The sequence below is a fragment of the Oncorhynchus keta genome, chromosome 28 (assembly GCF_023373465.1).
Source record: "Oncorhynchus keta strain PuntledgeMale-10-30-2019 chromosome 28, Oket_V2, whole genome shotgun sequence".
Taxonomy (NCBI): Eukaryota; Metazoa; Chordata; class Actinopteri; order Salmoniformes; family Salmonidae; genus Oncorhynchus; species Oncorhynchus keta.
The window spans coordinates 58,911,254-58,936,581 of NC_068448.1; the positions used below are offsets into that span (position 1 = coordinate 58,911,254).

The following is a 25,328-nucleotide window of genomic DNA, read 5'->3' on the forward strand; positions in this document are numbered from 1 at the left end:
AAGAGGCATTGGTCTGAAGCCAAAAAAGAAAAGAAATTCACGAGCACCACAATGCCTATTCCACCCATGCTCTACCAAGGTTTTCCAGCACACAGCGTTGACCTACGACAGTAGCTATGTTGGTATTGTACTTCAAACTATGTTTTGGCAGGTTGCTTAGGATTCAAACCTTCTCAAATAGCCAAATTCATACTCTTAGAGGAGGTGACCCCACAATAATGTGACTTGTACCACATACAAGGGAAAGTATTGGATTCTTCACTCATCACAGTAAGATATTATCCGATTACTTTACCTTTTCATGCTTTTTGTATGAAATGAAAAAAACTTTGTTTTTGTACATACAAGACCATCAGGCTTAATTGAGCAGTTTTGTTTTGTAATAATGTGGTGCATGCATGTATTTCCTTAAACCTTTATTTTAGTAATACATGTCACAACAACAAAAAATATTAATAAATACTGTTCAATGGACAATTCATTACCCCTGTCAAGATAATGTCACTATTTGTACTTGAATATATTTTTTTGCAATAAAGATAGCGAGGCAACAATTATACATATTTACAATGGGCCTGTCTAAAACTACATACAGCCAAATTATATACACTGAGTGTACAAAACATTAAGGACACCTGCTCTTTCCATGACATAGACTAACCAGGTGAATCCAGATGAAAGCAATGATCCCTTATTGATGTCCTTTGCTAAATCCACTCCAATCAGCGTAGATGAAGGTGGGGAGACAGGTTAAAGTATTTTAAGTCTTGAGACATGGAGTGTGCACTGTATGTGTGCCATTCGGAGGGTGAATTAGCAAGACAAACTATTTAAGTGCCTTTGAACGGGGTATGGTAGTAGGTGCCAGGCACACCGTTTTCTGTCAAGAACTACAACGCTGCTGGAGTTTTTCATGCTCCACAGTTTCCTGTGTGTATCAAGAATGGTCCACAACCCAAAGGACATTTAGCCATCTTAACACAACTGTGGGAAGCATTGGAGTCAACATGGGCCGGCATCCCTGTGGAATGCTTTCAACACTTTGTAGAGTCCATATCCTGAAGAATTGAGGCTTTTCTGAGGGCAAAGGGACTCAGTATTAGGAAGGTGTTCCTAATTTATTGTTACGCTCAACATAGTTTTTTGTTTTTAATTTCCATGTTTTTTTACACCGAGGGGTGATTATGCAGCATTTTTATAAACATTATAATTAAGCAATAAGGCACAAGTGGGTGTGGTATATTGCCAATATACCACTGCCAAAGGCTGTTCTCCTCACGACACAACGCAGAGTGCCTGGATACAGCCCTTAGCCGTGGTATATTGACCATACCACAAACCCTCAATGTGCTGATCAGCATTCAGGGCTCGAACCACCCAGTTTATAATACAGCATAACACATATGAACCATGTTCTCAATACCATCAATAGAATATCAAAATCCTATGCTAAAAAGGAGGTTCAATGAAAAAAACTTGTAAACTAGGCTCAGTGAATGAGCCAATTAGCCAAATTGAATTGGACACAGAACTTATTCATGAATAGACAAAAACCCGCCCACACATATTTCAAACATAATTTCCATACCTGGATCACAGGGGAAAAGGAAAGGGGACATCAGGGCTGGATGTCGTACAGGCTATATATTTGCTGTGCCTCACCTGTCAGAAGATGAAAACGAAGCTGAACCAACGGTAGCTCGACCACTGACACTGAACTAACACTATCGAGGTGGTAACATTAGCCTGCTAGCAAGTTGGCAAGCTAGCTTTGTCTTATTACCTCAGGAAGACAAACTTATAACATGAAATCATGACACCACACAAAGACTGTTTACACAGTACAATATGTGACTAATATATTACGTGTAAAGTACAACGTTTTCAGAGGTTACAATTTCCATTTAGTGAGTATCGTGCTTAAAAATGGGAGGTGGGAGAGAACACAGCCTAGCTCATTCAGATTGAAACAGCTCTGAATGAGCGAGCGCGCAGTTCTGATGTCATACAGAGCCCAAAAAATACCAGTAGGAGATTCAACCAAAAACAAATTATGAAAAATGTGTGATTTAGTGAATATTCATTGCAGTACTAACTCCTGTTACAGTAGCACTGGGCTTATACAAAAAAAGCCTGCAGAACCCTGTGGATCATCAAGAGCAAGTTTGATAACTCCTGATACAAACACTAACAAATTACAAACTGCTGAGGAAAACCTACAAAACACGAAGTCATTAGACGAGTACAAAACTCTGAAGAGAAATGTGGTGAAAAACTATTTGCCCCCTTTCTGATTCTCTATTTTTGCATATTTTTGATACTGAATGTTATCAGATCTTCAACCAAAACCGAATATTAGATAAAGGGAACCTGAGTTTACAAATAGCAACAATGTCACGGTCGCCATAACGAGGAGACCAAGGCGCAGCGTTTTAAGCGTACATAACTCTTTAATGAAAGAGAGAACACTGAACAAAACTATACAAAACAACAAAACGAATCGTGAAGCTATATGACTAGTGCAAACAGACAACATGGAATAACAACCCACAAAATACCCAAGGTATATGGCTACCTAAATATGGTCCCCAATCAGAGACAACGATAAACAGCTGCCTCTGACATAAACACCTAGACTAGAAGACCCCCTAGACATACAAAAAACCCTAGACAATACACAAACTAAACAAACCACCCTTGGCACACCCTTACCTAACCAAAATAATAAAGAAAACAAAGATAACTAAGGTCAGGGCGTGGGCATCTAACCTCGGTGGCGGCTCTGGTTCTAGACGCCGCCCCCCTTCTTTACACTGAGTCCGCTCTTGTAGCACTGGCCCGTGGATCATTGCCGGAGGCTCTGGACTGAGGATCCTCGCCGTAGGCCCCGGGCTGGGGACCCTCGCTGCGTGGATCATCGCCGGATGTTCTGGGCTGGGGACCGTCGCTGGAGACCCCGGACTGGGGACCATCGCTGGAGACCCCGTGCTGGGGACCGCCGCTGGAGACCCCGGACCATCGCTGGAGACCCCGTGCTGGGGACCGTCGCTGGAGGCTCCGGACTGTGGCCCGTCATTGGAGGTTCCGGTCTGTGAACTGTCGCTGGACGCTCTGGACTGGGTACTGTCGCCGGAAGCTCTGGACTGGGTACTATCGCCGGAGGCTCTGGACTGGGTACTGTCGCTGGACGCTCTGGACTGGGTACTGTCGCCGGACGCTCTGGACTGCCGAGGCGCACTGTAGGCCTTGTGCGTGGTGCCGGCACTGGTGGTACCGGGCTGGGGACACGCACCTCAGTGCGAGTGCGAGGAGCAGAAACAGGGCGTACTGGACTGCCGAGGCGCACTGTAGGCCTGGTGCGTGGTGCCGGCACTGGTGATACCGGGCTCGGGACACGCACCTCAGGGCGAGTGCGGGGAGCAGGCACAGGGCGTACTGGCCTGTAGAGGCGCACTGGAGGTCTGGAGTGTAGAGCTGACATAACCCGTCCTGGCTGGATGTTTATACTTGCCCTGCTGGCGCTGGCACAGGACCCACTGGGCTGTGCAGACTCACCGGAGACACAGTACGCAGAGCCAGCGCAGGATATCCTGGTCCAAGGAGGTGCACTGGAGACCAGGAGCGCTGAGCCAGCACCCTCCTTCCTGGCTGGATGCCCATTCTAGCCCGACCAATGCGAGGAGCTGGAATAGAGAGCACCGGGCTTGAATAGCGTACTGGAGACACCATGCGTTCCACCGCATAACACGGTGCCTGACCAGTAGCACGCTCCCCACAGTAAGCACGAGGAGTTGGCTCAGGTCTCTGACCTGACTCATGCAATCTCTTCGTGGGCCCCCCCAAAAGCCGTGTACCCTCATATCTTCGCCGTTCCTCCTGTGCTCTCTCCACCTGCCTCCATGGTAGGCGATCCTCTCCTGCCAGTATTTCCTCCCACGTCCAGGATCCTTTACCGTCCAGTATTTCATCCCATGTCCATGCTGTCTGCTCCATCAAACGCTGCTCCTCCTTTTCACGCTGCTTAGTCCTTTTATGGGTTGTTCTGAAATATGGCTACCTAAATATGGTCCCCAATCAGAGACAACAATAAACAGCTGCCTCTGATTGAGAACCAATCTAGGCAACCATAGACATATAAACACCTAGACTAGAATAACCCCTAGACATACAAAAAACCCTAGACAATACAAAGACTAAGGTCGGGGCGTGACAAACAAAAAAAATTAATGCAACCAAGTGCTTCCTGTAGTTGTTGATCAGTCTCTCACATCATGTGGAAGAATTTTGGCCCACTCTTCCATGCAGAACTATTTTAACTCAGCAACATTTGTGGGTTTTCAAGTATGAACTGCTCGCGTCAAGTCCTGCCACAACATATCAATTGGGATTAGGTCTGAACTTTGACCATTCCAAAACTTCAAATGTGTTGCTTTTTAACCATTTTCATGTAGACTTGACTATGTGGTTTGGATCACTGTCTTCCTGCATGACCCAGCTGTGCTTCAGCTTCAGCTCAGAGACGGATGGCTTGAAATTCTCCTGTAGAATTATCTAATACAGAGCAGAATTCATGGTTCCTTTTATTAAAGCAAGTCATCCAGGTCCTGAGGCAGCTAAGTATCCCCAAACCATCATGCTACTACCACCATGCTTGACCGTTGGTATGAGGTTCTTACTTTGGAATGTAGTGTTTGGTTTTTGACAGACATAATGGGACCCATCTCATACAAAAAGATTGCCAAAAAAGCACCTGGAAGCACCTGGATGCTCATCAAGACTCTTGTTAGAATGTTCTATGGACAGATGAGTCAAAGTATAACTTTTTGGATGACATGCCTAGCTAGACGATATGCCTAGCTTTACTTGTTTGATATGCCTAGCTTTCCTTGCCATCGTTAGATAATGTTCTACCAGCCAGATGAGAGATAACTAGTTAGCTACTTCGCCAGCTAGCTAATCAAAACAAAAGTACATTTATTGGCTAGATACCTTTACTGTATTTGCCTGTTCGTTAGCTAGCTAGCTTTCAGCTGACTGGTGCTAGCTAGCTACAGAGGATAACTGCTGGACATTGTACAAGCAAGTTAATGTTAGCTAGGTAACCTAGATAATTAAAATATGTGCTTGAATCTATTGGCAGGAAGTGTGTTGTGGACCTCCAAGCAAGTTGATTTGCACATTTTCATCGAGATTGGTGTCATATTGGCTCAGCTATGATGGCAGGGAGATTAGAATTGAACACTGAGCCTCAACTAGTCGCCGTGTCTATAATATATAGGCTTGATATTGAAAGCAGCGGTCTACCATTATTTTCTCAAAATGGTTATTCCATATCTAGTTTAATTTTGTGTTCTGTAAGAGTGAGATTTCCCATATGTAATTCTAATGTACATACAGTGCCTTCAGAAAGTATTCAGACACCTTGACCTTTTCCACATTTTGTTACGTTATGGCCTTATTGTAAAATGGATTTTTAAAAATATAAATATCTTATTTACATAAGAATTCAGACCCTTTGGTATCAGACTTTAGCTTAGGTGCATCCTGTTTCCATTGATCACCCTTGAGCTGTTTCTACAACTTGTTTGGAGTCCCCCTGTGGAAATCCAATTGATTGGACATGATTTGGAAAAGCACACACTTGTCCATATAACATCCCACAGTTGACAGTGCATGTCAGAGCAAAAACCAGGATATGAGGTCGAATGAATTGTCCATAGAGCTCCAAGATAGGATTGTGTTGAGGCACTGTAACGGTTTTTGTCTGGTGAAGGAGAAGAGGACCAAGGTGCAGCGTGGTAAGTGTTCATTTTAATAAACAAAATAAACTGAACACTGAAATGACAAAAATAATAAAGAGCGAAAACGAAACAGTTCTGTAAGGAATACGCACAAAACAGAAAACAATCACCCACAACCAAAATGGGGAAAACAGGCTACCTAAGTATGATTCTCAATCAGAGACAATGATCGACAGCTGCTTCTGATTGAGAACCATACCAGGCCAAACACAGAAATACAACATAGAAAAGAACATAGACTACCCACCCCAACTCACGCCCTGACCAAACTAACACAAAGACATAAAATAGGAACTAAGGTCAGAACGTGACAGGCACAAATCTGGAGAAGGGTACCAAAACATTTTATGTAGCAATAAATGTCCCCAAGAACACAGTGACCTCCATCATTCTTAAATGGAAAAAGTTTGGAACCACCAAGAATCTTCCTAGAGCTGGCCGCCCGGCCAAACTCAGCAATCGGGGGAGAAGGGCCTTACTCAGGGAGGTGACCAAGAACATGAGTTCCTCTGTGGAGATGGGAGAAACTTCCAGAAGAACAACCATCTCTGGAGCACTCCACCAATTAGGCCTTTATGGTAAAGGGGGCAGACGGAAGCAACTCCTCGATAAATGTCACATGACAGCTCGCTTGGAGGTTGCCAAACAGCACCTATAGACTATCAAACCATGAGAAACATGATTCTCTGGTCTGATGAAACTAAGATTGAACTCTTTGGCCTGAATGCCAAGCGTCACATCTGGAGGAAAACTGGCACCATCCCTACGGTGAAGCGTGGTGGTGGCAGCATCATGCTGTGGGGATGTCCTGCTCTGGAGCGCTCAGGACCTCAGAATGGGGCGAAGGTTCACCTCCTAATAGGACAATGACCCTAAGCACACAGTCAAGACAACGCTGGAGTGGCTTCGGGATAAGTCTCTGAATGTCCTTGAGTGGCCCAGCCAGAGCCCAGACTTGAACCCAATCTAACATCTCTGGAGAGACCTGAAAATAGCTGTGCAGCAGCTATTCAACCTGACAGAGCTTGAGAGGATCTGCAGAGAGGAATGGTAGAAACTCCCCAAATACAGGTGTGCCAAGCTTGTAGCCTCATACCCAAGAAGACTCAAGGCTGTAATCACTGCCAAAGGTCCATCAACAAAGGACTGAGTAAAGGGTCTGAATATTTATGTAAATGTGATATTTCAGTATTTTGTTTTTTATACATTTGAGGAAAAAAAATCTAAAAACCTGTTTTGCTTTGTCATTTATGGGGTATTGTGTCTAGATTGATGTGGGGAAAAATTATTTAAACAATTTTAGAAAAAGATTGTAACATAACAAAATGTTGGAAAAGTAAAGGGGTCTGAATACTTTCCGAATGCACTGTAGGCAATTTGTTTCTGAATAGGAAAATACATAGCAACAACTGGTTTTCTTATGTAACTTCATCATGTTTAACTTGATGTAACTTTACCATCCCATTCACATAACTATAGAATCACCCAACAAAGACTGCATCAGTCTTTCTCCAATTGTACGTTGTACCTTTGTGGTAATGAAAGTTCTCTGTAGGTGACATTTCCTGCACGGAGTGGTTGGTGGTGGGTGTTAATGCAGAAGAAAACGTCAGAAAGGTCCTACACCACAATGGTGGTCACAACTAGTTTTTGCTTTGCAAAATCCCACGATATTGGGTAAGATATTGCACCTCCAAGATAAAGGCAATACATAATCTTATCATGTACGATAATTGTTTATTCTTGGAGATTCTGCAGAACAAATTTGAACTGCTGCCGAAACACAATTGTGTCCAATAAAGGACATGTCTATTGCAATACCTATTATGGATGTGATTGTCGAAGGAAGGTTGTTTGATCTTGGTAATAATGGCTTAAGGTAGACAGAATCAAGATCCACAGTGGTAGAGATTGTACTCATGATTGGAATCTGTAACAATCTGAAACCCTTTCCTGTTGAGACAACAAGTAGAATGTCTGGTATAATTTCTACATTCTTAGAGCTGTAGATGTTCCATGTGAGTTCTCCCATGTTCTACGTTTTCACAGAATTAAGCTTTGCACAAGGGAAGGAGACGCCAAAGTGTACGTCAACAGGCCGAGAGAAAATAAGTTAGCTTGGAGCGTTCAACATATTTGCATGTATTATTAATTACACAGTTAATGACCCCAGGGATGAGTCTCGATGAGCTTGATCTACTTAGTAATTATCTTCTTACAGTATCTATCAGTCCCTAGAAAGAATCCCTGCTACACCAGCGATGTCTACACCAAGATAGAGATAGTAATATAAATACAGTGGACTACAGAAGAGAGATACCGTGTCTACACCAAGACAGAGATAGAGATAGAAATAGCAATAGAGACCAGGAGAGAGATACCTAATACTGTATGTTTACAATCTAAACCAAGACACTTGACATTCTTCTCCTTTACCATGTCACAGAAGTAATATATTGTGTAAAGAATTCAATTAAATAACACAGTATGTGCTGTTTAGGTGGTAGTTTTGCTAACACAACCAGATTGGTATCAACCACTATACTGTACATATACAGTTCTATGTTGCATGATCACACAAAATAGACTGTGAAAGCTGTAAATGCAACAGACATGTTGGTTATTTGCCATAAAGGAAGCAGTTGTTATAAACTAGTGACAGAGTACTTCTAATAATATATGAGTGCCAAATTTCACAATATATTTACCCTAGTTTAGCTCATTAAGATTCACAGGCAAAGCTAATGATAACAGTCATCACAGAAAGAGGCACCACCACATGTTTATTAATTCACAGCAGTCACATTACAGATTCAGGTGTCAAACTGCCTCTGACTCCCATGACAGTGACAACAGGAGAGCATGGACCTTTTCCATATCTCCCAATGCTTCTTGGTTTCACTATTCCTTAGCCTGGCTGCCACTAATATTTACATTAAATAAAATAGCTAACAGGATCCCTTCATATCTTCTAAGTTGTGTTAAAGACAGTGTTATGCATTTCTTTTGAAGTGTGGCACGGCAGATAAGCCTCAATTGCTTGAAGCGTGCAACTTTGAAGTTGTCCTCCGTTGCTTCGCCTTCTTATAAGTGGTGTTTATTCAGATGCGGTGATGAAATCAAATATATGCTGAACAGTAAACGGCATGGTGGATAGACTGTCTGCCTCGGGATATCTGAAGTTATAGATGTGTTTAGCTACAGTCTATTTTGAACCTTCCCGATTTACTTACATGAAGTATATAGTTGGCTATGTTGTTGAAGAAGTCAACGTGCATTTGAAAGAAAACAATGCACCCTGTAGTTTAGACGTTCTTGAATTCTAAGTTCTGTATAATACAGTAATAACGTCATGGTAATTGTACAGCTTTGGGCATTGTACTTCAGAGCAGAGGTGGGAAGTATCTCTGTTACATGTATTTAAAATACATATTTGAATGACTTCGGAGTATTTTCTATACCATTTCTTTATCGCGGCCCCGTTCACACTGTATTGCTATCAAAAGTCTAGTGGCACTGTGGTGTGAACCAACAGGACCCTGAACAGCTTATACCCCCAAGCCATAAGACTGATAAATAGTTCATTCAATCGGACCATCTGCATTGACCCTTTTTCCACTAGCTCTTTTTCTGCTACTTTTTATTATCTATCCTGTTTCCCAGTCACTTTATCCCTAACTATACTGTATGTACATACAGTATTTACCTCCATTAACTCGTACCCCAGCACATCAACTAGGTACTGGTACCCTGTGTATATAACCGAGTTATTGTTAACCATTGTGTATTTATTCCTTGTGTTATTATTTATATATTTTTTGTCTCTGCATTGTTGGGAATGCAGTAAGCATTTCACTGTTAGTCTACAGTCGTGGCCAAAAGTTTTGAGAATGACACAAATATAAATGTTCACAAAGTCTGCTTCCATAGTTTGTATGATGGCAATTTGCATATACTCCAGAATGTTTTGAAGAGTGATCAGATGAATTGCAATTAATTGGAAAGTCCCTCTTTGCCATGCAAATGAACTGAATCCCCCCCAAAACATTTCCACTGCATTTCAGCCCTGCCACAAAAGGACCAGCTGATATCATGTCTGTGATTCTCTCGTTAACACAGGTGTGAGTGTTGATGAGGACAAGGCTGGAGATCACTCTGTCATGCTGATTGAGTTTGAATAACAGACTGGAAGCATCAAAAGGAGGGTGGTTCTTGGAATCATTGTTCTTCTTGTGTCAACCATGGTTACCTGGAAGGAAACATGTGCTTTCATCATTTCTTTGCACAAAAAGGGCTTCACAGGCAAGGATATTGCTGCCAGTAAGATTTCACCTAAATCAACCATTTATCGGATCATCAAGAACTTCAAGGAGAGCGGTTCAATTGTTATGAAGAAGGCTTCAGGGCGCCCAAGAAAGTCCGGCGAGCGCCAGGACCGTCTCCTAAAGTTGATTCAGCTGCGGGATCGGGGCACCACCAGTTCAAAGCTTGCTCAGGAATGGCAGCAGGCAGGTGTGAGTGCATCTGCACGAACAGTGAGGTGAAGACTTTTGAAGGATGGCCTGGTGTCAAGAAGGGCAGCAAAGAAGCCACTTCTCTCCAGGAAAAACATCAGGGACAGAATGAAATTCTGCAAAGGGTACAGGGATTGGACTGCTGAGGACTGGGTTATTTTCTCTGATGAATCCCCTTTCCGATTGTTTGGGGCATCTGGAAAAAAGCTTGTCCGGAGAAGACAAGGTGAGCGCTACCATCAGTCCTGTGTCCTGCCAACAGTAAAGCATCCTGATACCTTTCATGTGTGGGGATGCTTCTCATCCAAGGGAGAGGGCTCACTCACAATTTTGCCTGAGAACACAGCGATGAATAAAGAATGGTACCAACGCGTCCTCCGAGAGCAACTTCTCCCAACCATCCAGGAACAGTTTGGTGACGAACAATGCCTTTTCCAGCATGATGGAGCACCTTGCCATAAGGCAAAAGTGATAACTAAGTGGCTCGGGGAACAAAACATCAATATTTTGGGTCCATGGCCAGGAAACTCCCCAGACCATTGAGAACTCGTGGTCAATTCTCAAGAGGAGGGTGGACAAACAAAACCCCACAAATTCTGACAAACTTTAAGCCTTGATTATGCAAGAATGGGCTGCCATCCGTCAGGATGTGGCCAGAAGTTAATTGACAGCATGCCAGGGCGGATTGCAGAGGTCTTGAAAAGAAGGGTCAACACTGCAAATATTGACTCTTTGCATCAACTTCATGTAATTGTCAATAAAAGCCTTTGACACTTATGAAATGCTTAAAATTATACTTCAGTATTCCACAGTAACATAGGACAACGACACTGAAGCAGCAAACTTTGTGAAAATGTATATTTGTGTCATTCTCAAAACTTTTGGCCATGACTACACCCCTTGTTTACGAAGCATGTGACAAATATTTTATTTGCATATTTAAAGACATGGTATATGGGGGTGTAGTGAGATATCCAATGGGCTGAACGATTCTCTTCTCATCACTCATCTTGAAAAAACATATACTAAAAACATGGAAATCAAACAAGCCGCCATCATTAACACAATGGAAAAAAATCTAATGATTTATTGTTGAAATATTGAAAGTGCATATGGGCTACAAAGAGAAACAAAATGGTTCAGTTTCAGGCCATGTGGCGGAATGTGAAGCGGGCGCTATAGATTGGGTTGTGTGGGTCTGGGCAGCTGTGATGTTTGTATGATGTTGTTATTTGTATTTGTTGTATTCTTTATAAAAGATCAAATCAAATGTATTTGATGATTTGATTCGATAAGACCGTCTACTAAATGGACGCTGTGCTATCTAACCTCCAAACGAGCTTCAATGCCATACAACACTCCTTCCGTGGCCTCCAACTGCTCTTAAACGCTAGTAAAACCAAATGCATGCTTTTCCACCGTTCGCTGCCTGCACCCGCACGCCTAACCAGCATCACCACCCTGGATGGTTCCAACCTTGAATATGTGGACATCTATAAGTACCTAGGTGTCTGGCTAGACTGTAAACTCTCCTTCCAGACTCATATCAAACATCTCCAATCGAAAATCAAATCAAGAGTCGGCTTTCTATTCCGCAACAGAGCCTCCTTCACTCACGCCGCCAAACTTACCCTAGTAAAACTGACTATCCTACCGATCCTCGACTTCGGCGATGTCATCTACAAAATTGCCTCCAACACTCTACTCAGCAAACTGGATGCAGTTTATCACAGTGCCATCCGTTTTGTCACTAAAGCACCTTATACCACCCACCACTGCGACTTGTACGCTCTAGTCGGCTTGCCCTTGCTACATATTCGTCGCCAGACCCATTGGCTCCAGGTCATCTACAAGTCCATGCTAGGTAAAGCTCCGCCTTATCTCAGTTCACTGGTCACGATGGCAACACCCATTTGTAGCACGCGCTCCAGCAGGTGTATCTCACTGATCATCCCTAAAGCCAACACCTCATTTGGCCGCCTTTCGTTCCAGTTCTCTGCTGCCTGTGACTGGAACGAATTGCAAAAATCGCTGAAGTTGGAGACTTTTATCTCCCTCACCAACTTCAACCATCTGCTATCTGAGCAGCTAACCGATCGCTGCAGCTGTACATAGTCTATCGGCAAATAGCCCACCCATTTTTACCTACCTCATCCCCATACTGTTTTTATTGATTTACTTTTCTGCTCTTTTGCACACCAATATCTCTACCTGTACATGACCATCTGATCATTTATCACTCCAGTGTTAATCTGCAAAATTGTAATTATTCGCCTACCTCATGCCTTTTGCACACAATGTATATAGACTCCCCTTTTTATTCCTACTGTGTTATTGACTTGTTAATTGTTTACTCCATGTGTAACTCTGTGTTGTCTGCTCACACTGCTATGCTTTATCTTGGCCAGGTCGCAGTTGCAAATGAGAACTTGTTCTCAACTAGCCTACCTGGTTAAATAAAGGTGAAAAATGAACAAAACAAACAAAACAATTGCAAAGCATGCTGAGTTTTACTTAAATGAGCTCCACCCCAAAACAAGGCCAATGACAGTGCCCAGTGTGCTTTGCAGTTGTTCACTTTCACAAATACTGAGTGTACAAAACATTAGGAACACGTTCCTAATATTGAGATGTACCCCCTTTGCCCTCAAAACAGCATCAATTTGTTGGGACATGGACAACAAGGTGTCTAAAGCGTTCCACAGGAATGTTGGCCCATGTTGACTCCAATGCTTCCCACAGTTGTGTCAAGTTGGCAGGATGTCCTTTGGGTGGTCGACCATTCTTGATGCACACGGGAAACTGTTGAGTGTGAAAAATCCAGCAGCGTTGCAGCTCTTGACACACTCAAACCGGTGCGCCTGGCAACTACAGTACTACCATACCCTGATCAAAAGCACCTTAATCCTTTGTCTTGCCCCTTTGTCCTTTGTCTTTACTGACCCTCTCAATGGCACACATACACAATCCATGTCTCAATTGTCTCAAGGCTTAAAAATCGAACCTGTCTAATCTACACTGATTGAAGTGCATTTAAGGTGTTTATACTGTTGTACGCTCAGTGTTTGCATGAACATTTTGGTCATTTAGCAGACACTCCAGAGTGACAGCGCATTCAACTAAGGTAGATAATCAACAACATATTACAGTCATAGCAAGTAAGACGTTTCTGTAACCGTTACTGAGAATGATGTTGCTGTTCGGCCGGCTACTTGCAAATGTATTTTTGTATTTTAAAATACAAAATACATGTATTTTAATTAAATACAATACTTTGCAAACTTATGTTTTATTTTACTTAGATACATTGATCTTTAGTGTATTTTGTAGTTGTATTTTTGTAATAGTAATTTGTAATTGATGCCCATCCCTCTTCAGAGAAACATAATGTAAGTATTTTGCATGTGTCATGGACAAAACATGATCCATATTTATGAAATATGTTTCGGTACCAGAATCTCAGAGGCATTTTCAGTAAGATAAGATTGAAAGTTGAATGTGTTTTGATGAGCTTTCTTTTCTTCCTCTCTTTTTTGTCGAGAAGAAACCTCGAGAGGAACCAGAGAGACTCAGAGGGGAGTCTCATCCTGGATACAGACAGATTTTGTCAAATCTTTCATGTTTTAATTTAGTCCCGTTTCTATTGGAACATTGGGGAAGTTTCTGTAGCACACACCCACGCACGCATGCACCCACACGCAAACACACACACACACACACACACACACACACACACACACACACACACACACACACACACACACACACACACACACACACACACACACACACACACACACACACACAGCTCATTAACTGGCCCTGGCGTATACGAGTTGATACCCAGTTAGCCCCCACGTAGGGGAGATGGGACAGAATGGAGCCCACAACAGAGAGCCATTTCCTTTGATATTCAATTCTGCATCATGTTGTATGCAGTGACAGTCCATCAGATTCTTCAGACAAAAATGATAGTAACTATTTTTTGCAAAGGCAGTCGTTACACAGTTACAGCTACAGAGCATTCAGAGGTTTATAAATCATTGTGATAAGGAACTTATCTGAGTCGTAGGGTTTCTTTCAATAAGCGCACAGAGTCCCAAATGGTACCCTATTCCCTATATAGTGCACTACTTTTGACCAGAGCCCTGTGGAGAGCAGTCAGTGATGTCAATTGACTATCCTCAGGTTATGGTATCAGATACCTTTCTCTCCAGGTGTCTGCTTGGAATCACAGTGTGAGTAACAGAAAGAGACCCAAACTTACTGTATAGCATGACAGGCCCAATAATGCAAACGACAGACAGACAGCTGCGTGGTACTTATCATTAGTTCTGCCACATCCTTAACGGATGCTGACAGGTGCCATGGCTGTGGAAGCCAAATTAGTCAGATCAACACACACACAGACACAAACACAAACGCACACACACACACACACACTGTAATGAATTGCTGTTTTACAGGGTTAATGTAATTCCAACAGCTGGGTGTCTGTGAGAGATGAACACTATCGATTTAGTTCCTGCTTATGAACAGTGGAATATATTAGAATACATTACAACAAATAAACAAACAAACTAACAAACAGGTAATAATACAGTAGTAATATGTCATCTGAAAATAGTGTTAAAATCATGAGGCTTGAAACCTCAAAAAGTCTCAGCCATTGAATTTGTAATTAATTAGCCTTTTACTGTTATAGCCCAGAGAAACGCATGGAATAACACATTCATAAATGGCAAAACATCATAAGGAATAAGGTGTTGAAGTGTCTGTCCTATATCTAGGAGATATAAGAAAGCTCAGAAAATATTGTATTTTTTTCAGACATATACAGTGGGGCAAAAAAAGTATTTAGTCAGCCACCAATTGTGCAAGTTATCCCACTTAAAAAGATGAGAGAGGCCTGTAATTTTCATCATAGGTACACTTCATCTATGACAGACAAATTGAGGGAAGAAAATCCAGAAAATCACATTGTAGGATTTTTTTATGAATTTATTTGCAAAGTATGATGGAAAATCAGTATTTTGTCACCTACAAGCAAGATGTCTGACTCTCACAGACCTGTAACTTCTTCTTTAAGAGGCTCCTCTGTCCTCCACTCGTTACCTGTATTAATGGCACCTGTTGGAACTTGTTATCAGTATAAAAGACACCTGTCCACAACCTCAAACAGTCACACTTCAAAATCCACTATGGCCAAGACCAAAGAGCTGTCAAAGGACACCCGAAACACAATTGTAGACCTGCACCAGGCTGGGAAGACTGAATCTGCAATAGGTAAGCAGCTTGGTTTGAAGAAATCAACTGTGGGAGCAATTATTAGGAAATGGAAGACATACAAGACCACTGATAATCTCCCTCGATCTGGGGCTCCACGCAAGATCTCACGCCGTGGGGTCAAAATGATCACAAGAACGGTGAGCAAAAATCCAAGAACCACACGGGGGGACCTAGTGAATGACCTGTAGAGAGCTGGGACCAAAGTAACAAAGCCTACCATCAGCAAGGGCATTGAAGATGAAACGTGGCTGGGTCTTTCAGCATGACAATGATCCCAAACACACCGCCCGGGCAACGAAGGAGTGGCTTCGTAAGAAGCATTTCAAGGTCCTGGAGTGGCCTAGCCAGTCTCCAGATCTCAACCCCATAGAAAATCTTTGGAGGGATTTGAAAGTCCGTGTTGCCCAGCAACAGCCCCAAAACATCACTGCTCTAGAGGAGATCTGCATGGAGGAATGGGCCAAAATACCAGCAACAGTGTGTGAAAACCTTGTGAAGACTTACAGAAAATGTTTGACCTCTGTCATTGCCAACAAAGGGTATATAACAAAGTATTGAGATAAACTTTTGTTATTTACCAAATACTTTTTTTCCACCATAATTTGCAAATATATTCATAAAAAATTACAGGCCTCTCTCATATTTTTAAGTGGGAGAACTTGCACAATTGGTGGCTGACTAAATACTTTTATGCTCCACTGTATTTTAACCCCTTATTTTTCTTGGCACAAAACTATGATGAAAGGAAGAAAATGTAACAGCGATGGGTTGTGGTACTTGGAATATTATTTTTTGCAGGATAGCACTTTTAAAAAGTGGCAATATTTGGAGAATGAAGTAGAAATATTTTGGTAATAAAGTGGCAGTTATATTTCTAGATTAAAGTAGGGGATTTGGTTAACTGTCGCTATACGCACCATCGTTGAAATGTCTGCAGTTAGATTATTTGGTTAACTGTCACTGTGTGCGCCACAGTTGAAATGCCTGCAGTTAGATGACCTGGTGAAATTATACTTTAGAATTGTCTTTAGTAACAAGGAAATCCTTTCTCCTTTGGCACATAATAATTGTGGACCTGACCGCCACAAGGAGTCGCTAGAGCGAGATAAACCAAGGAAATCGCCCTGGCCAAACCCTTCCCTGACCCGGACAACGCTGAGCCAATTGCGTGCCGCCCTATGGGGCTCCCGGTCACGGGATCGAACCCCAGGTTGCATTGGCGCCTTAGTGCCTTAGACTGCTGAGCCATTCGGGAGGCAACCTTCCATTACTATAATCTAACAGCCAACCGGTCTAGCCTCTAGCCTCTATAAGGTGCGTAAGTGGTAGCCTATGTTAGCGGTGTAGCTGAGACAAATTGCCTATGATGAAGACGATGCCCCTGTTGTGGGATAACCTATGCATCCTTCATTCCACCTATCCCAATAGATGGATTGTGAAAGGAGATACAGTATTACTCTAGGCTATCAACCAAGTCATGCCAGATCAGTGATTATTTATTTATAGCCTACAATTGAAGTCGTAAGTTTACATACACCTTAGCCAAATACTTCTAAACTCCGTTTTTCACAATTCCTGACATGTAATTCTAGTCAAAATTCCTTGTTTTAGGTCAGTTAGGACCACCACTTTATTTTAAGAATTTGAAATGTCAGAATAATAGTAGAGAGATGTAACGGCTGTCCTCCTCCGATGGAGGAGTAGTAAGGATCGGCGGACCAATGCACAGCGTGGTACGTGTTCATACTCTTTATTAAAACAAGCGAACACTGAAACAAAACAATAAACACGTGAAATAACCAACCAAAACAGTTCCGTGTGGAACACACAGACACAGAAAATAAACACCCACGAAACACAAGTGGGAAAAGGCTACCTAAGTGTGATTCTCAATCAGAGACAACTAACGACACCTGCCTCTAATTGAAAACCATACCAGGCCAAATGCAAAACACAACATAGAAAACGGAACATAGACAAACCCACCCAACTCACACCCTAGAAATGGGTCCCGAATGGACAGGAGATTCCGGCAGCACCGGACAGGCGGGAGACTCCGGCAGCACCGGAGTGACGGGCGATTCCGGCAGCTCCTGGCTGACGGACGGCTCTGGCAGCCTGGTGTGGGGGGCTGCCACCGGAGGGCTGGTGCGTGGAGGTGGCTCCGGATAGACCGGACCGTGAAGGGGCACTGGAGGTCTCGAGCACCGAGCTTGCCCAACCCTACCTGGCTGAATGCTCCCCGTAGCCAGGCTAGTGCGGCGAGGTGGAATAGCCCGCACTGGGTTGTGCTCGCGAACCGGGGACACCATGCGTAGGGCTGGTGCCATGTACCCTGGCCCGAAGAGACACACTGGAGACCAGATGCACTGAGCCGGCTTCATGGCACCTGGCTCGATGCCCAACCTTGCCCGGCCGATACGAGGCGCTGCTATGTACCGCACCGGGCTATGCCTGCGCACTGGGGACACCGTGCACCTCACGGCATAACATGGTGCCTGCCCGGTCCATCTCTCGCCACGGTAAGCACGGGGAGCTGGCGCAGGTCTCCTACCTGACTTTGCCACACTCCCCATGTGCCCCCCCCCCCAAGACATTTTTGGGGCTGCCTCTCGGGCTTCCAGCCGGGCTGCCGTGCTGCCTCCTCATACCACCGCCTCTCAGCTTTCACTGCCTCCAGCTCAGCCTTGGGGCGGCGATATTCTCCAGCCTGTGCCCAGGGTCCCTTGCCGTCCAGAATCTCCTCCCATGTCCAGGAGTCCTGAGATCGCTGCTGCTGCCCGTTACCACGCTGCTTGGTCCTTTGGTGGTGGGTGTTTCTGTAACGGCTGTCCTCCTCCGATGAGGAGGAGTAGTAAGGATTGGAGGACCAATGCACAGCGTGGTACGTGTTCATGCTCTTTATTAAAACAAGCGAACACTGAAACAAAACAATAAACGACACGTGAAAGAACCAACCGAAACAGTTCCGTGTGGAACACACAGACACAGAAAATAAACACCAACGAAACGCAAGTGGGAAAAGGCTACCTAAGTATGATTCTCAATCAGAGACAACTAACGACACCTGCCTCTGATTGAGAACCATACTCGGCCAAACGCAAAACACAACATAGAAAACGGAACATAGACAAACCCAACTCACACCCTGACCATACTAAAACAAAGACATAACAAAGGAACTAAGGTCAGAACGTGACAAGAGAAGGATGTATTTCAGCTTTTATTTCTTTCATCACATTCCCAGTGGGTCAGAAGTTTACATACACTCAATTAGTATTTGGTAGCATTGCCTTTAAATTGTTTAACTTGGCTTAAATGTTTCGGGTAGCCTTGCACAAGCTTCCCACAATAAGTTGGGTGAATTTTGGCCCATTCCTCCTGACAGAGCTGGTGTAACTGAGTCAAATTTGTAGGCCTCCTTGCTCGCACACCCTTTTTCAGTTCTGCCCACAAATTTTCTATGGGATTGAGGTCAGGGCTTTGTGATGGCCACTTCAATACTTTGACTGTTGTCATTGTCCAATTGGAAGATCCATTTGCGACCAAGCTTTAACTTCCTGACTGATGTCTTGAGATGTTGCTTCAATATATCCATATAATTTTCCTTCCTCATGACGCCATCTATTTTGTGAAGTGCAACAGTTCCTCCTGCAGCAAAGCACCCCCACAACATGATGCTGCCACCCCTGTGATTCACGGTTGGGATGGTGTTCTTCGGCTTGCAAGCCTCCCCCTTTTCCCTCCAAACATAACGATGGTCATTATGACCAAACAGTTCTATTTTTGTTTCATCAGACTAGAGGACATTTCTCCAGAAATGAAGATATTTGTCCCAATGTGCAGTTTTAAACCGTAGTCTGGCTTTTTAATGGTTAGGTCGATATAGGACTTGTTTTACTGTGGATATAGATACTTTTATACCTGTTTCCTCCAGCATCTTCACAAGGTCCTTTGCTGTTGTTCTGGGATTGATTTGCACTTTTCGCACCAAAGTCTCTAGGAGACAGAACGCGTCTCCTTCCTGAGCAGTATGACGCTGCGTGGTCCCATGGTGTTTATACTTGCGTACTATTTTTTGTACAGATGAACATGGTACCTTCAGGTAATTGGAAATTGCTTCCAAGGATGAACCAGACTTGTGGAGGTCTACAATTCTTTTTCTGAGTTCTTGGCTGATTTATTTTTATTTTCATGATGTCAATTAAAGAGGCACTGAGTTTGAAAGTAGGCCTTGAAATACATCCACAGGTACACCTCCAATTGACTAAAATTATATCAGTTAGCCTATCAGAAGCTTCTAAAGCCATGACATAATTTTCTGGAATTTTCCAAGCTGTTTAAAGACACAGTCAACTTAGTGTATGTAAACCCACTGGAATTGTAATACAGTGAATTATAAGTGAAATAATCTGTCTGTAACAATTGTTGGAAAAATTACTTGTGTCATGCACAAAGTTGTCCTAACTGACTTGCCAAAACTATAGTTTGTCAACAAGAAATATGTGTAGTGGTTGAAAAACAAGTTTTAATGACTCCAACCTAAGTGTATGTAAACTTCCAACTTCAACTGTATATAGACTATCATTATTTATCTAATAGTTATCTAATAATATCTCACCTATATTTCTATAAAGAAAGAGAATCCATCCATTAATATTTTCGGTAACACTTTACTTGACACCCATAACACATTATGACACGTTCATAACCATGTCGTAGTATGTCATTACAGCTGACATAAACTGTCATAATATTGTCATCACACTGTCAAGACCTATATATTTACACCTCTTGTAACATATATTGCGTTATTGTATGGCTGGTTATGACATGGACATAAGAGTGTCAATACCCACATTTATTTAAATGTGTTTTTTCCCTGCCAAGAAGTTTCCTTTCATTTGAAAGTTTGTTTCTTAAGTCCTTTGTTGCTGTTGTAATTCACTCTTTAAAGTCCTGTTTGTTTTTCATTATATTTTAAACAACTTGTAGAAAATACACTTTATGACACTGTCAAGAAGCATTATGACCCTCCTGTGTCACTTCACTTCGACTAAGAAAATACACTTTATGACACTGTCAAGAAGCATTATGACCCTCCTGTGTCACTTTACTTTGACTAAGGAAATACACTTAATGACACTGTGAAGAAGCATTATGACCATCATAATCATATAATAAAAGTGCCTCAGATTTGCTAGTTTGCGCATGCAGGAGTCTCCCCTGAGTTGCCTCTCCTCTCCTTTTATTGGGTGTGGTCATGTAACCTACAGTACGTGGCCTTTGTTTGTGCTCATAACACACCATGGTTGTTAAAATAGTGTATGACTATAGTTTGAAATTGCCAGGGGGAAAACACACACCAAGGGGAAACTTGGTGTGTGTTGTTGTGTGTGTGTGTGTTGTTGTGTGTGCGAATGAGTTATTAGATAATTAGATTGATAAGCGTGAGTGAATAGTGAAGCTTGTTTGAATGAGTGTTTTAGATCATTAGATTGATGGCCATTTGTTTGTTTTGTCCCTACTTTTTACTGCCCACACACACACACACACACACACACACACACACACACACACACACACACACACACACACACACACACACACACACACACACACACGTGCATACACATACACACACAACCCGGCCGTCTCTACCTATGTACAGTATGTAACCACGGTTCCTCCTTCTGAAAATATTACTATGTGCTAAAAGAGAAATAATTTCCTTGTTACTAAAGCCAATTCTGTAGCATAGTTTCACCAGGTCATCTAACTGCAGGCATTTCAACGGTGGCGGGCGTGCACAGCAGAAGGTCGTCAGGGAGACATGCACTTCCCTTACGTTTATCTTGAAATATAACTGAGACTTTATTCTTTAAATAAAATGTTGACTATTCCATAAATAAAATGTTGACTTTTTTCTCTAAATATTCCGTTTTTTATAGAAATACTGCCACTTAATTCTCAAAATGTAATTTAGACTTTATTTTCAAAATATTGTCACTTTTTAAAGTACTATCGTGCAAAAAATAATAAGCCAAGTACCACCACCCGTCGCTCACTACTTGAACCTAATACTCTTCCGTACAAAACTACCTCCATACTTCTATTCGATTGTACAGGTTACCTTCAGATGAGTCCAGTGACACTTGTGAGGGTCATAGAGCAAAACGGAGAACACCATCGTGTTCGTGAGAGTCTCCCCTTTCCATAGAGTGGTTCCTAATAGTTAGGAATCGACAGATGTTTTCGTGAGAAGACCCATTTGCGGGATGTCTCATGGTCTGACAAACATCGCTGTAGCTCGGTCACTTTCCAACGCAGATGCGGAAGGCCGCCACGGGCGGATGCGGTGGATTGAGACGCAGGTCATGCAAATAGCATGATATCTAGCTTACATTGATGGATTTTTAATGGGGATTTTTATTTATTTTGTCCCTTAGATTGACGCACGGGTGCATCAATAGACTCTTAAGGATTTTTAACAACTAAATGTCCTACTCTATCTTTACCCCATTTTATACAGGATTTATTGTGACCTTAGACCTCCCAACTTAGCAGGAAATCAACATTGGAACAAAAACACTTCACTCACATCTCTGGAGTGACAGATGGACTGTGGCCCTCAGATGGTGCTTTTCGTAAACACGACACCTCAGTGCCTCAGAGCTGACATGTGCTGTCCCGATCAGTAATTGGACAGATTTGTAGATCCTTCCGCATGATTGGATCCGTGGCAGCGGTGCGATGATGCGGCTCAAGTAATGGGCCACTGTGAATCGCCTGGCACATATTGTCTGGCCTCCCGTGGAGAGTTTGATTCGGACAAAAATACCCCTGATCTGTAATGCACATTGGTACATCTGGAATAATGGGTGAATATTGGAAAGGCTAAACCCTTTAAAAATAGTAAATAAAAATGAAAGATTGGCCCCACATTTTTTGCCCATGAGGCTTAGCCATAAAATAGCCTCAAAGTTTGAGCACATTCAGAAATGTCTGTTTCTTTGAGACTGTAAAATCTGCGTTAGGCTGATTAATGGTAAAGGATATAAATGAGCCTTGATGGCACTATAATCACCATGGCACACAGCCTTTCCCTCCCCTGATCCAGACAATACAGACAGCTAGAGAACAGATCTGTCGTAGTCCTGCTTTAAACGGGATCTTTTAACATCTCTCCATCTCTGTGTACCTTTGATAGTTAGATCTTTCCGTAATTACACCCAAACTGAATGGTACCATTTGAACCATGGATGGAGTGTCTAAGTGTTTGGTGTGTTCGTCCTCATTGACTCATATGCCATGACTGTAGAATAGAATAGAATAGAATAGACAGAAGAGATACATTTCTCGGCATCCCACGGCATTATGATACTGGTCAAAATGTTGTCTTGACTACACAGGAAAATCGGAAGTGTTAAACTAACTCGCTGTTAAACTAACTCGCTGTAGTTTTCATTTCAACACTTTTGCAGTGCGTATATGCATCCACTCTCAACAGAGTGAATTTCACACTTAATTTCACACTTTAAACATTTTAACATTTAGACAGTGTTTCTGTAACCCTATACAGAATAGAAACTGTATACAGGCTGTGTGAAATTCACAATACACTGTTGTGAACGAATTAGTATTTCACTCTACTCTGGAGTGAAATATAATGGAATGGCTTATGGAGTAAATCCAAATTTGCATATTTCCCAGGATGACTTTTTTTGTGAATTGTGGAGTTTCTGCCCATGGCTGTATTTGTTAGTGTCACAGACATGGTTGTTAAAAACGTTCATTTAAAATGTCCTAGGTAAGTCTTATAATTCAAATTAAACTATGACAATACACTATACCTTACATACTGATCATAAGGACTTTGTTAGCGTAGTTTATCCTAACTCAGCGGTGAAACTCTTGTTTTAACGGCCACACCAGGTCTGCATATCACTTTATGCTGGATTGCAAAGTGATGTGATGTGATGTGTAATTCCTATTGGAATCCAGATAGTGTTAGGGTATCCAATCTTTGGAATTTGTATTGTCCCGCAACCCGCATTCAGAATGACTTTCAAGATTGGTAAAGGAGACTACCTAAACCCATTTAAACTGGAACAACCATTTCAGTAATGGATGTAATAAATCGAACTAACTGATTGGATTAGTTTACAAACATGTTTGCTCTTTATCTTTGTGTAGCATAGGATTGATTGATTGACTAATGTACATGCAAAAACAGATATGAAAATAAGTCCTAAAAAATAAACCCGGAGTAGAGCATGCTGGGAAATATGATAATGACAGGCTTGGATTTGATGGGACTGTTTTATGAACCACAATGTAAAGGAATAACTATGGTTATTAACACCAACACTGGGGGTTATTTTACAACACTGAGTCTTAATTTCAATCTTACAGAGTGAATTTAACTCCTGAAAAAAAAATCAACACTGGCCAATTCCTATTAATTTTCATTATGCGAACCTAAAGACTCCAACAACAGAACAGTCGTTGACATCAGCTTTGATTAATAATTTGATGGAGTCTTTGGAAAACACGTGCATAAAATCGAATTGAATATGAATGTTGTTTGCATATCTCTTCAAATACTTCCAACAAAATTACAATAATATAGATATCTGGACTGCATGGACAAGAGTGTAGAGTAGACTGATGTGGTTGACGTCAGCTTTGATTACTGTGTTCTGTTGTTGGAGTCTTTAGGACACATGCGGGCGTTCGCATAATGAAAATTAATAGGAATGGTGCGTATCTCTCCAAAGGGCACTAAAGCTGACGCACGACTCTGACTGCGGTGAAGATGACTTGGAGGCGAATCTAAAGCTCCAACAAGTTGCTCAGAGTCATTCACTGCGGGTGCTGAAAGGAGAGATGAAAAGCAGCAACGAGCGTGCGTTGTCACTCCTCTTTCCATCATTTGCTGCCCACGGTGAATAGCGGCGCGGCTGCTGCTGCGCACAAACACAGAGACCCACGCGTGCGCTCCCTCCAATCCACACGTTTTCAGCTCTATCTCGTTCATTCCGGTTCCAGTGACCAACCGGCGGTGACAGAACACAGCTCTGTGAACATCACCATTCAGCAATGCCTTATAACGAGCATTAGTGGCAGTAGGAGAAATGTGTGGCTGACAGGTGCTATGGTCAAGCTGCTGCGCTAGGCTAGGGGCGAAGAAAGCGGAATGAAAACAGAGGTGGCGGGGCTTTCTCTCCTCAGTCAAGTGGATTGTTAAATGTTCCTTTCTCTTCCTTTGACGAACATGCTTTATTTTCAGCTGGTGATCATGGCGGGGACGGTCATGCTGGCATACTACTTCGAGTACACGGACACGTTTAACGTGCACGTCCAAGGGTTCTTCTGCTATGACAATGCCTACGCGAAGCCGTACCTCGGACCGGAGGAGTCCAGCGCGATCCCTCCCGCTCTACTGTATGCGCTCGTGGCAGGGGTCCCAACACTTGTGGTGAGTTAGTCTATATTCACTATTTCTATGATGTGGGTATTTTTGAATAGGCTCCAGATTTATACTGTTAACATTTTTCGGAGAAAAAAATCTACCAGAGGTTAACGTTCATTGGCTAATTTCAGTTACAATTGTTTAATTTGCTTGTCTATTGGAAATGAACTTGCATAATGCAATCGATGAAAATAGACTGTGCTTAGAATATAAATCACAACACTTGCAGACAGCAATTGATTCCTGTCT

General features: G+C 42.6%; 1 protein-coding gene across 5 annotated transcripts in view; it reads left to right on the plus strand.

Moving 5' to 3' along the window:
- Positions 1-25,328, plus strand: part of LOC118361613 (phospholipid phosphatase-related protein type 5) — a 102,678-nt gene that overhangs the window by 14,510 nt on the left and 62,840 nt on the right. For 3 of the 5 annotated variants that reach the window (XM_052483336.1, XM_052483337.1, XM_035741684.2), the window contains exon 3: positions 24,897-25,085. In XM_052483336.1, coding sequence (XP_052339296.1) covers positions 24,897-25,085 — 189 coding nt within the window. Of the gene's footprint in view, positions 1-24,369; positions 25,086-25,328 lie in introns of those variants that run through there. The other 2 variants (XM_052483335.1, XM_052483338.1) reach the window with 2 other exon arrangements.